The sequence below is a fragment of the Oncorhynchus kisutch genome, linkage group LG24 (assembly GCF_002021735.2).
Source record: "Oncorhynchus kisutch isolate 150728-3 linkage group LG24, Okis_V2, whole genome shotgun sequence".
NCBI lineage: Eukaryota > Metazoa > Chordata > Actinopteri > Salmoniformes > Salmonidae > Oncorhynchus > Oncorhynchus kisutch.
In genome coordinates, this window is record NC_034197.2 from 26,259,527 (window position 1) to 26,272,837 (window position 13,311).

General features: G+C 42.4%; 1 protein-coding gene across 1 annotated transcript in view; it reads right to left on the reverse strand.

Annotated features, from left to right (window-relative positions):
• Positions 1–2,389: 2,389 nt before the first annotated feature.
• LOC109869599 (dysbindin) overlaps positions 2,390–13,311 on the reverse strand; it is a 31,102-nt gene continuing 20,180 nt past the window's right edge. The window contains exons 2-4 of the mRNA XM_020459837.2: positions 7,649–7,795; positions 6,982–7,125; positions 2,390–4,761 (exon numbers count right to left, since the gene is read on the reverse strand). Coding sequence (XP_020315426.1) covers positions 4,505–4,761; positions 6,982–7,125; positions 7,649–7,795 — 548 coding nt within the window. The 3' untranslated portion in view covers positions 2,390–4,504. The remainder of the gene's footprint in view (positions 4,762–6,981; positions 7,126–7,648; positions 7,796–13,311) is intronic.

The window sequence follows — 13,311 nt, forward strand, 5'->3', positions numbered from 1 at the left end:
ATATGTAGTTCTGTCCTTGAGCTGTTCTTGTTTATTTATGTTCTGTATTATTTCATGTTCTGTGTGGACCCCAGGAAGAGTAGATGCCGCTATCGCAACTACTAATGGGGATCCTAATAAAATACCAAATATGAAATGGCTGCATTGATATATGAAGGGTTGTTTCTTGACAGGGCCTGTGGGTCTGTGATGGAGCATGGAAACCTCTATGGGTGCAGAAAAAACACTCTAGGAGACTCATTAAACCAGTTGTGAAATGTGATGTCTTACCGTCATCCATTGACTCTGTTCTTTCTCCCAGACATGGACCCACCCCTGAGCCCTGTAAGAAATGACAGCACTCTGAGAGCTGGGACCAGACCAGATTCCATTTACAGGTCATGATTTAGAACATTACTCTTCTGTCTAGAACTGTAGGGTAAACTGTGCCATTGTCTTGCATGCCAACCACAACATTATCTTGTCAGTGCCACTCTGATATATAGCACTAGGTGAAAGTATTTCAAAACGCATAAGGTCAATGTCAAATTTGGCATCGTACACAAATCCACAAAAATCTTTCAGTTTAAGCTAGAGATATCTGAGACGTCCAGAAATTCTGTCTTCTCACAAAATCATCTGTAGTGTCCGAATGGTTTGGCCTACACAATAATATCACACTAATAACAACCCTTTGTGCAAATTTAAATGGCAGTTGTTTTGCTCTAGGATGCCCACAGGCCTCAACTCGTCTGAAGTACAGTATTTATGGAAGTACAGTATTTATGGAAGTACAGTATTTATGGAAGTACAGTATTTATGGAAGTACAGTATTTATGGAAGTACAGTATACAGGTCTTCTGTTTAGTGGGGAACAAAAGAGGTTAAATACATGTAAAATATATATAATATAATAATAATTGTGTTCTGATATCTCTCACATATAGGATAGACACTTCAGAACAAACTACCTTCAGATTTTGGGGGGGACTATGTGTTCCATGTAGTGAGTGTATTTGTTTGGGCTAATAGCAGTAAGGTCAAAAGTAATTTGACAGTGCTTAAATGTATGGGTTAAATACCAAACACTGAGCATTTGGAGGTCTATGTGACTGGCAATGACATCTAACAACTATTATAAACTTGACTAAATGACCTAAACTTAGTTTCAGATCAATTTACAGACAAAATGCAAGCGTATGAAAACTGTACGGAGCATCCAATAAAGCTGAAGGTAACACTTTACTTGGATAGTCCATCTGTATGTCATCGACAGACTATCAGTAACATTTCAACTATCTGCTAATCCTAACCCTTATTCTTAACCTTAACCTTAACCTTAACCCTTTAACTCTTATACTAAACCTAAACCTAACTCTAACCATAACTTTAGCAAGCAGCTGCTTATCAACAGTTTGTTGATAGTATGACAATCTGTAGTGCGTCTAAAGATGGAAGATCCAGACTTTCCAAATAAAGTGTGACCAAGTTGAATAGTGCCCAGGTTTCATCAGAAGTTTTTTTTACAGTGCACACAGAAACATAATTCTACAGTAACCTAACCGATCCTTCGCCTCACTCCCCAACCTTTACTATTTCTTAATTTGCATGGCTTTTTATAAGTATCAGAATAGAGTTGTGCCAACGGGTATTTTCTGTACAGTACGTAAAACAATGATATGCTTTGTGTCCTGGGGATGTTGGCTAGTGTTGTAGGCTAGAGAGGTTATGTCCAGAAGTGAAAAGGTATGGATTTGACTTCAATGGTATATTTTTGTTTTTATGCAGGCCTACTGTGAACAGTATAGGGACTGGGTAAACCTGTTCTTCTTCTTAGTGTCTTGATAGTGTGGGAATTACTGGGTTAATCCAAATGCTACGTATCAAGTATACTTTGTAGTCAATGAGGCAAAGAGTCATTTGTTAAGAGGTACTTAACGACAAACTCCTCCCTTCTAAATTACCCGAGATTCACACCCAATGTCACGCTATCTAAACCCTATGATTTCCCTATAATTTCTCATTTATAAAAGTAACTGGAACAACCTTCAGTTTCAATCCTGTTCTCACCTTCAGTTCCAGACTTGCCACTAGTGCCCCCGGACTTAAAACAACTTGCCTGTGACTAACCCAACCTCAACTCCAGGAAGAGGAAATCAGACTGAACTGGTTGGTCCTCATCTTGGCTCTGTTTTTTTAATGCGTTTCCCAAACTGTGACGTGGAGGTTATTAAAATTATTTGTGATCACAAATGAACGGAGGTATATAGAAGAATTCAAGTCTCAAATTGTTATTATATGCTAACAGCACAGTGTCAGAAGGAGACCCACAACTTCCTTTTCTTGTAGAGAGCTTGAACACACACCAACATGTATGGCACTCAAAAAAAAAAATGAAAATATATTGTATTTGTTTGGCAATTGTATTCATTTTATTCTTTATCTTGATTGGGAGCTCAGAGGGAGGGAAATTATACACAACCATGTTTTCCACTGTCAAAAAAGGACTATTATAAAACCAGAAAGCACATGTACACTCACAAACAGTCACATTCATGGTGAGAGGAGTACAACCAGACAACATGAGGCTGCTCTCTACTGTTCTCTTACAATGAACACATGCATGCATGCGCACACCCGCACCCCCCTCCCCCACCCACATACACACAAACTATTCCAGCTTGTTGATATACTCTAACACCTGAAACTGGCATAAACCACTTTGTGTGCCAAGTTTCTACAGTGTCTACATATCCAACCCTCAACATTCAATAGGAGGCTACAGGGAGGAAAGACGCCCTGTTTGTCCTCAAGACTTGCTTCATGCATAGATAGGCATACAATTTTATCTGAAGTGCCAGGAAAAACACTGGAAATGATACACCTCATAGCAGATGATCAGAACTGTACAGAACATACAGTACATTTACAATGTGGCATGCATTTCATGGTACTCTGAGATGAGTATAACCAGACAACATGAGGCTGGGGACTGTGTGGCTCACTCCTGCTCTCTACTTTTCTTTTACAGTTAAAACATCAGTATGTACTGAATTAAAACGGTGGGAAATCTTACCTTGTGATGACAGGTGTGGGTGCAGGATTTTGCTCCAACCAAGCAGAAACAAAAGTCTGGGCAAGGTTACGCCTCCCTAGTCTAGTAGCTAGTGTCGTGAATTTCCTGTAACTGGCTGGTATTGTCTGAATGAGACCAAGGCATTTACCAATACCAAGGTGATGTTCTGGTGAGACATTGCCTTAACTCATTCTGACATAGGGGAATGCCACACAGGGATGATTGTACTTCTAAATACCACTCTCAAATCTTTCTGCCCCTCTTAAAGGGGCAAGCTGAGGTATGGGGCTGGAGAAATTGTTTACATTTACTTTGTTTACAAAGTAAAACAAGCTTACATTTTGGGCTCTGATGGGGTACGACAGTTGAGCTAAGCTCATGAGGCATTTATAAGTTCTTCAAGAATCAATGGGTACATGTCATTGAAATGGCCGTGGTCAAGGTGTCCTGAGCTGGATGGAATAGCAATAGCAGAAACCAAAGAAGATAATCCAGTATGCTAATGTAGACTAGTGCGTGTGTGTTTTGACTGTTATGTTACTACATGTTGGATCCTCTGTCAACGGTCACAGTAAGGGAGGTAAATACCTTGACTGAGAACAAATGAAACCAAACCGCTTGACTTCCCCTACTAACTGTTCCAAATCATGCAGCAAAGAGTCATGTTAGAATTCAGTGTTTATATAGCAGCATTAATGAATGGATAGGATCTAGAATTTAGTCTCACTAAAGTAGTTGTTCACAGGTTCTTATGTGAGACAGACATCTATCTGGACATTCCTCCCTCAAACACTGATATTCTGTGTATGATAAATATGGAGAACACAATATTGGCACCTTGATAATGGTTGAACACAATACACGTATATTGCTCTGAAGCAACAGAAGAAAAAACTGAAAACTGAGTGTTCCTTATAATAGTGCTAAGTAGAAACAATGAGGAGTCATCAATAAGTAGTTTCATAGTTACGCAGAGAATCAATTCCCACTGGGCAAAAATTGGTTTCATCAATGTTTCCACGTAATTTCAACCAAAAAATGCAATCTGATGACAATGAATCAAATGTGGAAAACTGATTCGATTTGCAAAAAGTCTTCAACGTAAGGGAATTTAGTCTTTCTTTCACCCAACTTTTAACCTAAATCACATGACTTGTTTATTTCATGTTGAATTCACATGAGTTGACATTTCAACCAAATGTAAATAAACATTTGATGTTTAAATGGTGTCTGTGCCCAGTGGGTTGACCCATAACACACCAAAGAATAACAAGGGTTGTCCATGCTAGGGGTTTCCCACAAGGAATTCCAGGGGTGTCAGTAACGAGGAAGTGATGGTACTGTATATGTATGGATCTCCGAGTTAGTCTGTTTACCATCTCCTTGTTGTCATTGACAAGTCAGAACAGCAAGTGGCTTGTGTCTCTATGACAACAGAGCGGACAGGCCTCACTTATCTTCTTCCTCTGCCTCTTCATCTTTTGTTCGAGGCACGGAGGTCAGCAACAGGGTGTCTGCGTGCACCTCCTCATCATCTGATTGGACCACATGGGTGTCGGTCCCGCCCCCGCTGGTGTCACTGGAACCGGAAGAGGTGGAGGACATGCGAGATTTTGACCCCCGGCGAATGTCGCAAGTAGGCACACGCTCCCTGTAGACAACTTCTTTACTCTCGTCTTCCTCATCTTCCTCTTCATCGTCTACCTCTGGTGTGGAGCAGACAGAAGACATGAGTAGAAAATAATAGGAAAAGGAACAAACATCATGACACTGAGATTCAAGGCATAGAAATTATATGAAAAGACTAATTACCACTGAAAGGAATTTGTATCAATCCAGAGTCTTTGTTGGGATCATTTGAAATCCCACTTACAGTTACCATCCTTTCACAGTACCTCACCATTTTCTCAGTGTTTTGTAAACAACAGGATGTCGTCAGTCGCACTGCCATAACATTTGAGATGGAAGTTTTATGTTCTGTTGATACCATCTCTATTATTAAATCAAATGCAATAACAGACTGATGAAAAAATGGTAACACTTTATTTGGATAGTCCATCTGTAGATGTTCTACAAACTATCAACAACATTACGGCAGCTGGGCACCCCGACATGGACAGCTCCAAGTGGGGGTAATTAGGGGAAAGTGCCAACCAGGAGTGGAGGCCAAATAGAAGAGGCCAAATAAAACCTTTTCTGGGTGATGCAGACATTTCACACGCACATAATACAAAAGCAGGTTCAATCTCTCGTGTCATACTTCTATCTTTAGTTTCACATCTTAAATGTGATACTGCACCAATCAGATTGTGAAGTCTCTGTGGGTGAGGGTAGAGCAGCAGAGTTTTGTAAGAGGACAGGGATGAGTTGATAAACCTGTAGGGTCACAATGACAGGAGCAGGAAAACCAGAGAGATAAGGTTCCATCCAGAACCACTAGATCACCACTAAAACCCCCAATAGAACCACCACTAGAACCTCCACTACAACAACTAGAACCACCACTGGAAGCACTAGAACCACCACTACAACCACCACCAAAACAATCACTAGAACCACCAGAACTATCACTAGAACTATCACTAGAACCATCACTAGAACCACTAGAAGCACCACTAGAACTACTAGAACTACCACTAGAACAACCACAACCACCACTAGAACTACCACTAGAACTACTAGAACCACCACTGGAACCACCACTAAAACCACTAGAACTACCACTAGAACCATCACCAGAACTACCACTAGAGCCACTAGAACCACCACTAGAACCACTAGAACTACCACTAGAACAACCACTAGAATCTCCACTGGAACCATGAGAACCACCACTAGAACTACCACTAGAACCACCAGAACCACTAGATTCACCACTAGAACCACCACTGGAACCACTAGAGCCACCACTAGAACCACCACTGGAACTGATAGGCCTTTGCACTCAAGTACAGAACAGTTCTACATTCTAGTTCAGAAGAGACTGGTCATTTTAGGAAGTGTGCGACCATACTCTATCTGAATTTTTTTTAAACAATTTTTAAAAGAAGCATGAAACATAAAACGTATACTTTTTTGATGTACTAAATATCTTAAAACGTCTAACTGTAAGTCGCTCTGTAAAATAAATTCTACTAAGTGACTTAAATGTAAATGCATGTCACAAAAAAAAAGGTTTTGCAAGAGTCTCAACATCACCTCATATACGGGAGGAGGGCAAAGTTTGTCCTCCAGCTCCATTGATTCCAGTTCAAACCCAGAGAGAATGAACAGGTAACCAATCAGAACTCTTGCAGTAGCAAGTAATTTTTTATTTCCCATCCAATCAAATAACTGAATAATCTCACATGCTGTAGCGCACATGCTTGATTCAGAAGATCAATATAGGGAGAGAGATTTTTAATTCAGAGAAGAATACATAGACATTTTCAAGTTAGCCAAGCATACTATAGCTAGCATGTTTCACAATGGAGTTATTCATTTCAAAAGGGTAAGACTGTGTTTTTAATTGTGCTGCTATTGTGCATACATGAGCTTGTTAGCTAGCTACTAGCTAGCTCTCGACTATGGCGTAACTTAGGGCTTGCTGATGCCAGACGTAAACAATGCACATTGGTGCTGCAATGTTATAGTGAGCGCAGGGAAATTACTAACAGCTTGATGAAAAATATGGTATTTTTTTTCCCCAAAAATGTCCTCGATCCTCCTCAAATTCCAAGTATAAAGTCACTACTGCTTTTGTTCCTTTTTTATAATGACCTGATTTCCACTCTAGAATGGCTAATTGTACATTCCACTCTAGAAAGAAAATCTCTCCACATTTAAACCTTATTTTAAGAAACGAAGTGACCAATTATGGGTCCCCTCCCCTAAAAGCATGCCTGGTAAGTATGTTATTTATGGGGCTAGGAAGGTGGCATAATTACCTGGTAAAGGGGAGGCCAGTGGGCTATTGTTGGCCCCAGAGTTGAGGAACACATCCAGAGCTTCCTGGTCAGAGATGTCCATGAGGTCCATCTGCTCCAGCATGTCCACGTTCACCTCCATAGAGGAGATACTGCCCATGGGAGCTGTATGGACAACACATCACACTCAGATACTGGCTGTATATTTACTACTTATCATTAAATCAATTATGTGCTGTTTATTTGGACTGTAATGTGCATTCTAATAAGTCCATAGATTACATTAGAGGCTTATCCTTTGTGTACATGTTTAACTATTCTTGTGGGGACCAGAAGTCCCCACAAGAATAGTAAAATAACCAACATTTGACCAAATGGGACATTTTGTTGGTCCCCACAAGGTCAAATGCTATTTCTAAGGGATTTAGGGTTAAGGTTATAATTAGGGTTAGGGTTAGTTTTCTGGTTAGGGTTAAGAGCTATGGTTAGGTTTATGGTTAAGGTTAGGAGTTTGGGTTAGGTGTTATGGAAAATAGGATTTTGAATGGGATTGAATTGTGTGTCCCCACAAGGTTAGCTGTACAAGACTGTATGTGGGGTGTGTGTGTGTGTGGTTGTGCGGGTGTGGGTGTTTAGGTGTGTGTGTGTGTGTGTGTGTGTGTAGGTGTGCGTATTGAGCATCTCTCACGTTTCCTGCTGTCAATGTGCAGGTGAGCCGAGGACAGGAGGATGTCCATATCGTGCTGATACACCTCCTCAAAGAAGCGCTGTCTCTCCCTCAGCTTCAGATGCTGGGCTGAGTCATTGTCCAACACAATCTGAGTGTCTGTCTCCACTAGCAATCAAAACATAACACATACAACCCAAATGTCAATCAAAATCCTCAACAGGTATGTGTTGTATAGGTTGACGTTTACATTGTCAGGCCAACAGAGGGCGGTAACATCAACATTTTCAGCTTGGGACTACCTGAATGTATTGGATTGCATAGATATAAGTTTGAGAGAACCCATTTAAAACATGTGGGATATACTCAGGATGAGGAGACCAAAAACAATGAATTTCTTTGAACATGTAATAAAACATGTGCTATCACAGACTGGAACATGTTCCGGGATTCTTCCGATGATATTGAGGAATACACCACATCAGTCACTGGCTTTATCAATAAGTGCATTGAGGACGTCGTCCCCACAGTGACTGTACGTACATACCCCAACCAGAAGCCATGGATTACAGGCAACATTCACACTGAGCTAAAGGGTAGAGCTGCCGCTTACAAGGTGGGGGACTCTAACCCGGAAGCTTACAAGAAATCCCGCTATGATCTGCGACTAACCATCAAAAAGGCAAAGCGTCAATACAGGGCTAAGATTGAATCATACTACACCGGCTCCGACGCTCGTCGGATGTGGCAGGGCTTGCAAACTATTACAGACTACAAAGGGACACGAGCCTACCAGACGAGCTAACTCACTTCTATGCTCGCTTCGAGGCAAGCAACACTGAGGCATGCATGAGAGCATCAGCTGTTCCGGACGACTGTGTGATCACGCTCTCCGTAGCCGACGTGAGTAAAACCTTTAAAAAGGTCAACATACTCAAGGCTGTGGGGCCAGACGGATTACCAGGACGTGTGCTCCGGGCATGTGCTGGCCAACTGGCCGGTGTCTTCACTGACATTTTCAACGTGTCCCTAATTGAGTCTGTAATACCTGTCACGTTCGTTGAATGGAGTAGACCAAAGCGCAGCGTGGTGTGAATCCATTATTTTATTGAATGACGAAAAACAAACTCTTTAACAAAAACAAAAAAACGAACGTGACGCTATGACAACAAGTGCAGACACAGGCAACTACACATAGACAATAACCCACAAACCACAATACAGAACAGGCTACCTAAATATGGTTCCCAATCAGAGAGAACGACAAACACCTGCCACTGATTGAGAACCATATCATGCCAAAACACATAGAAACAGACTAACTAGACATGCAACATAGAATGCCCACTCACATCACACCCTGACCAAACAAAACATAGAAACAAACAACTCAAATAATGGTCAGAGTGTGTCAATACCAACATGTTTCAAGCAGTCCACCATAGTCTCTGTGCCCAAGAACACAAAGGTAACCTGCCTAAATGACTACAGACCCTTAGTACTCACGTCCGTAGCCATGAAGTGCTTTGAAAGGCTGGTAATGGCTCACATCAACACCATTATCCCAGAAACCCTAGACCCACTTCAATTTGCATACCGCAGAAACAAATCCACAGATGAGATCCACAATAGAGATTGCAATCTCTATATCCACACTACTCTTTCCCATCTGGACAAAAGGAACACCTATGTGAGAATGCTATTCATTGACGACAGCTCAGCGTTCAACACCATAGTACCCTCAAAGCTCATCACTAAGCTAAGGAATCTGGGACTAATCACCTCCCTCTGCAACTGGATCCTGGACTTCCTGATGGGCCGCCCCCAGGTGGTGAGGGTAGGTCGCAACACATCTGCCACGCTGATCCTCAACACTGGAGCTCCCCAGGGGTGCGTACTCCCTGTTCACCCACGACTGCATGGCCAGGCACGACTCCAACACCATCATTAAGTTTGCAGACGACACAACATTGGTAGGCCTGATCACCAACAACGACGAAACAGCCTATAGGGAGGAGGTCCGAGACCTCTGCTTGCCATCCAGGACCTCTACACCAGGCGATGCCAGAGGACGGCCGTAAAAATTGTCAAAGACCCCAGCCACCACAGTCATAGACTGTTGTCTCTACTACCGCATGGCAAGCGGTACCGGAGTGCCAAGTCTAGGACAAAAAGGCTTCTCAACAGTTTTTACCCCCAAGCCATAAGACTCAAGAACAGGCAACCAAATGGTTACCCGGACTATTTGCATTGTGTTCCCCCCCCAACCCCTCTTTTACGCTGCTGCTACTCTCTCTTTATCTTATATGCATAGTCACTTTAACTATACGTTCACGTACATACTACCTCAATAAGCCTGACTAAACGATGTCTGTATATAGCCTTGTTACTCTTATTTTCAAATGTCTTTTTACTGTTGTTTTATTTCTTTACTTACCTACCCACACACACACACACACACACCTTTTTCGCACTATTGGTTAGAGCCTGTAAGTAAGCATTTCACTGTAAGGTCTACACCTGTTGTATTCGGTGCACATGACAAATAAACTTTGATTTGATTTGATTTATGCATTTCTTTCGCGAATGTAATTTATGCCATTTCACTGGAGCCATTCTGAAATCCAAAATGTGGGTAACAAATTGCAGTCTATTCCCAGGAGAAAGGGAGGACACATGTCCCCAGGCACACCTCCAGTCAGTCCTGTCTTGTCCTGGGCTAACCAGCTGGGGTTGTATAACTGTGTTATGTCCTCCTCAGCACACTCCAGTCACACTCCCACTGGGCTTAATGAGCTGACACTGTGACTCATGTCACCCCCTGTGTGTGTGACCTTGTGTGTGTGGATGACTGCTTGTGTGTTTGTGTGTGTATGTGTGTGACTGCGTGTGCATGTGTGTGATCTTGTGTGTGTGTGTATGACTGCATGTGTGTGTGCATGCAAATGACCTGACATTGGACTTGGCTGTGGATTCAGCTAAACATTTAAACACTAACTTCTGCCAGCTGAGTGGCCATCCTTCTCCAGAGTTCTTATATGGTCTGTTTTCACGCTGTCAATCACAAGTGTCATCAATCAACACTCCTGATACTGAAGTTAGTAAGTTGTCACTCATTCCTTCTAGAAGCCTGTAATTCGCTCATTTGTTGGAGGCAGAGACCTTTTCTGACTCCAGTTTGTTAGACCATTTGTTGATATAGGGGATATTACCATGGAGAAAAGATGCATTCAGCCTGTATATTTAATTAAAAAAAGAGGTTGAGAATGGTTGCTGTATTTAACCATTTCTGTGAGGCCTCTCTGCTTTAGGAGGCAGGCTGAGAGTTATGTGTGTCTCGTGCCATGCAGCCTGGATTGTGCCCTATGCAGAAGGGCACGGGGTTGGAGACACCCACAAACCGAGGGGGGAGGGGGGGTCGCTCTAATAAGAGAGTCACACAGGAATACCACGGCAACTAAGAGCTAAGAGACGGTTGATGATGACTTGACTGTACAGCTTATGTAAACTACAGCGCCCTTAGCCACCGAACCCACGGATCTGTCAAAGAGGTCCCACACATATAGGCAAGCAGAAACACACACGAATGTGCACATGCACATGCACACACACACAGAAACTTTGTTCTCCCACTCCCTGCATCTGTCTTAGTCCACTAATGACATTTCAACATGTAGAAATATTAAATGAACTGGAATATCATCTAAACATAACCTCATAATTTCTGTAAGTAGGCTGGCTCAGACAAGGTTCCACAGATAGATTCAGAGGCCTCTGATTAGTGAGTATCTAATGTAATGAGTGATCATTGTATAATGATCATAACCTGTTCAACAAACAGATTACCGACCATTTTGAATCTCACCATACCTTCTCTGCTATGCAATCTGGTTTCAGAGCTGGTCATGGGTGCACCTCAGCCACGCTCAAGGTCCTAAACGATATCTTAACCGCCATCGATAAGAAACATTACTGTGCAGCCGTATTCATTGATCTGGCCAAGGCTTTCGACTCTGTCAATCACCATATCCTCATCGGCAGACTCGACAGCCTTGGTTTCTCAAATGATTGCCTCGCCTGGTTCACCAACTACTTCTCTGATAGAGTTCAGTGTGTCAAATCGGAGGGTCTGCTGTCCGGACCTCTGGCAGTCTCTATGGGGGTGCCACAGGGTTCAATTCTTGGACCGACTCTCTTCTCTGTATACATCAATGAGGTCGCTCTTGCTGCTGGTGAGTCCCTGATCCACCTCTACGCAGACGACACCATTCTGTATACTTCCGGCCCTTCTTTGGACACTGTGTTAACAACCCTCCAGGCAAGCTTCAATGCCATACAACTCTCCTTCCGTGGCCTCCAATTGCTCTTAAATAGAAGTAAAACTAAATGCATGCTCTTCAACCGATCGCTACCTGCACCTACCCGCCTGTCCAACATCACTACTCTGGACGGCTCTGACTTAGAATACGTGGACAACTACAAATACTTAGGTGTCTGGTTAGACTGTAAACTCTCCTTCCAGACCCATATCAAACATCTCCAATCCAAAGTTAAATCTAGAATTGGCTTCCTATTTCGCAACAAAGCATCCTTCACTCATGCTGCCAAACATACCCTTGTAAAACTGACCATCCTACCAATCCTCGACTTTGGCGATGTCATTTACAAAATAGCCTCCAATACCCTACTCAACAAATTGGATGCAGTCTATCACAGTGCAATCCGTTTTATCACCAAAGCCCCATATACTACCCACCATTGCGACCTGTACGCTCTCGTTGGCTGGCCCTCGCTTCATACTCGTCGCCAAACCCACTGGCTCCATGTCATCTACAAGACCCTGCTAGGTAAAGTCCCCCCTTATCTCAGCTCGCTGGTCACCATAGCATCTCCCACCTGTAGCACACGCTCCAGCAGGTATATCTCTCTAGTCACCCTCAAAACCAATTCTTTCTTTGGCCGCCTCTCCTTCCAGTTCTCTGCTGCCAATGACTGGAACGAACTACAAAAATCTCTGAAACTGGAAACACTTATCTCCCTCACTAACTTTAAGCACCAACTGTCAGAGCAGCTCACAGATTACTGCACCTGTACATAGCCCACCTATAATTTAGCCCAAACAACTACCTCTTTCCCAACTGTATTTAATTTTAATTTATTTATTTATTTTGCTCCTTTGCACCCCATTATTTTTATTTCTACTTTGCACATTCTTCCATTGCAAAACTACCATTCCAGTATTTTACTTGCTATATTGTATTTACTTTGCCATCATGGCCTTTTTTGCCTTTACCTCCCTTCTCACCTCATTTGCTCACATTGTATATAGACTTGTTTATACTGCATTATTGACTGTATGTTTGTTTTTACTCCATGTGTAACTCTGTCGTTTTATCTGTCGAACTGCTTTGCTTTATCTTGGCCAGGTCGCAATTGTAAATGAGAACTTGTTCTCAACTTGCCTACCTGGTTAAATAAATAAATAATGAGCGTGGTATAATAATGATGCATTCTCCATTCATCTCTAAGTGGGCAACTTCAAAGACTGGGCTTGATGTTCAGGGCCAGTTCAGTCAAGGGCAATGAGACTGAGTCAGACACTGAGTATGGGAGTTCATTGTTCAACTTGCCATTAGTGATTATGTGTATGTCAAGGCTCATCAGCCATGTAGAAGTATTTTGGA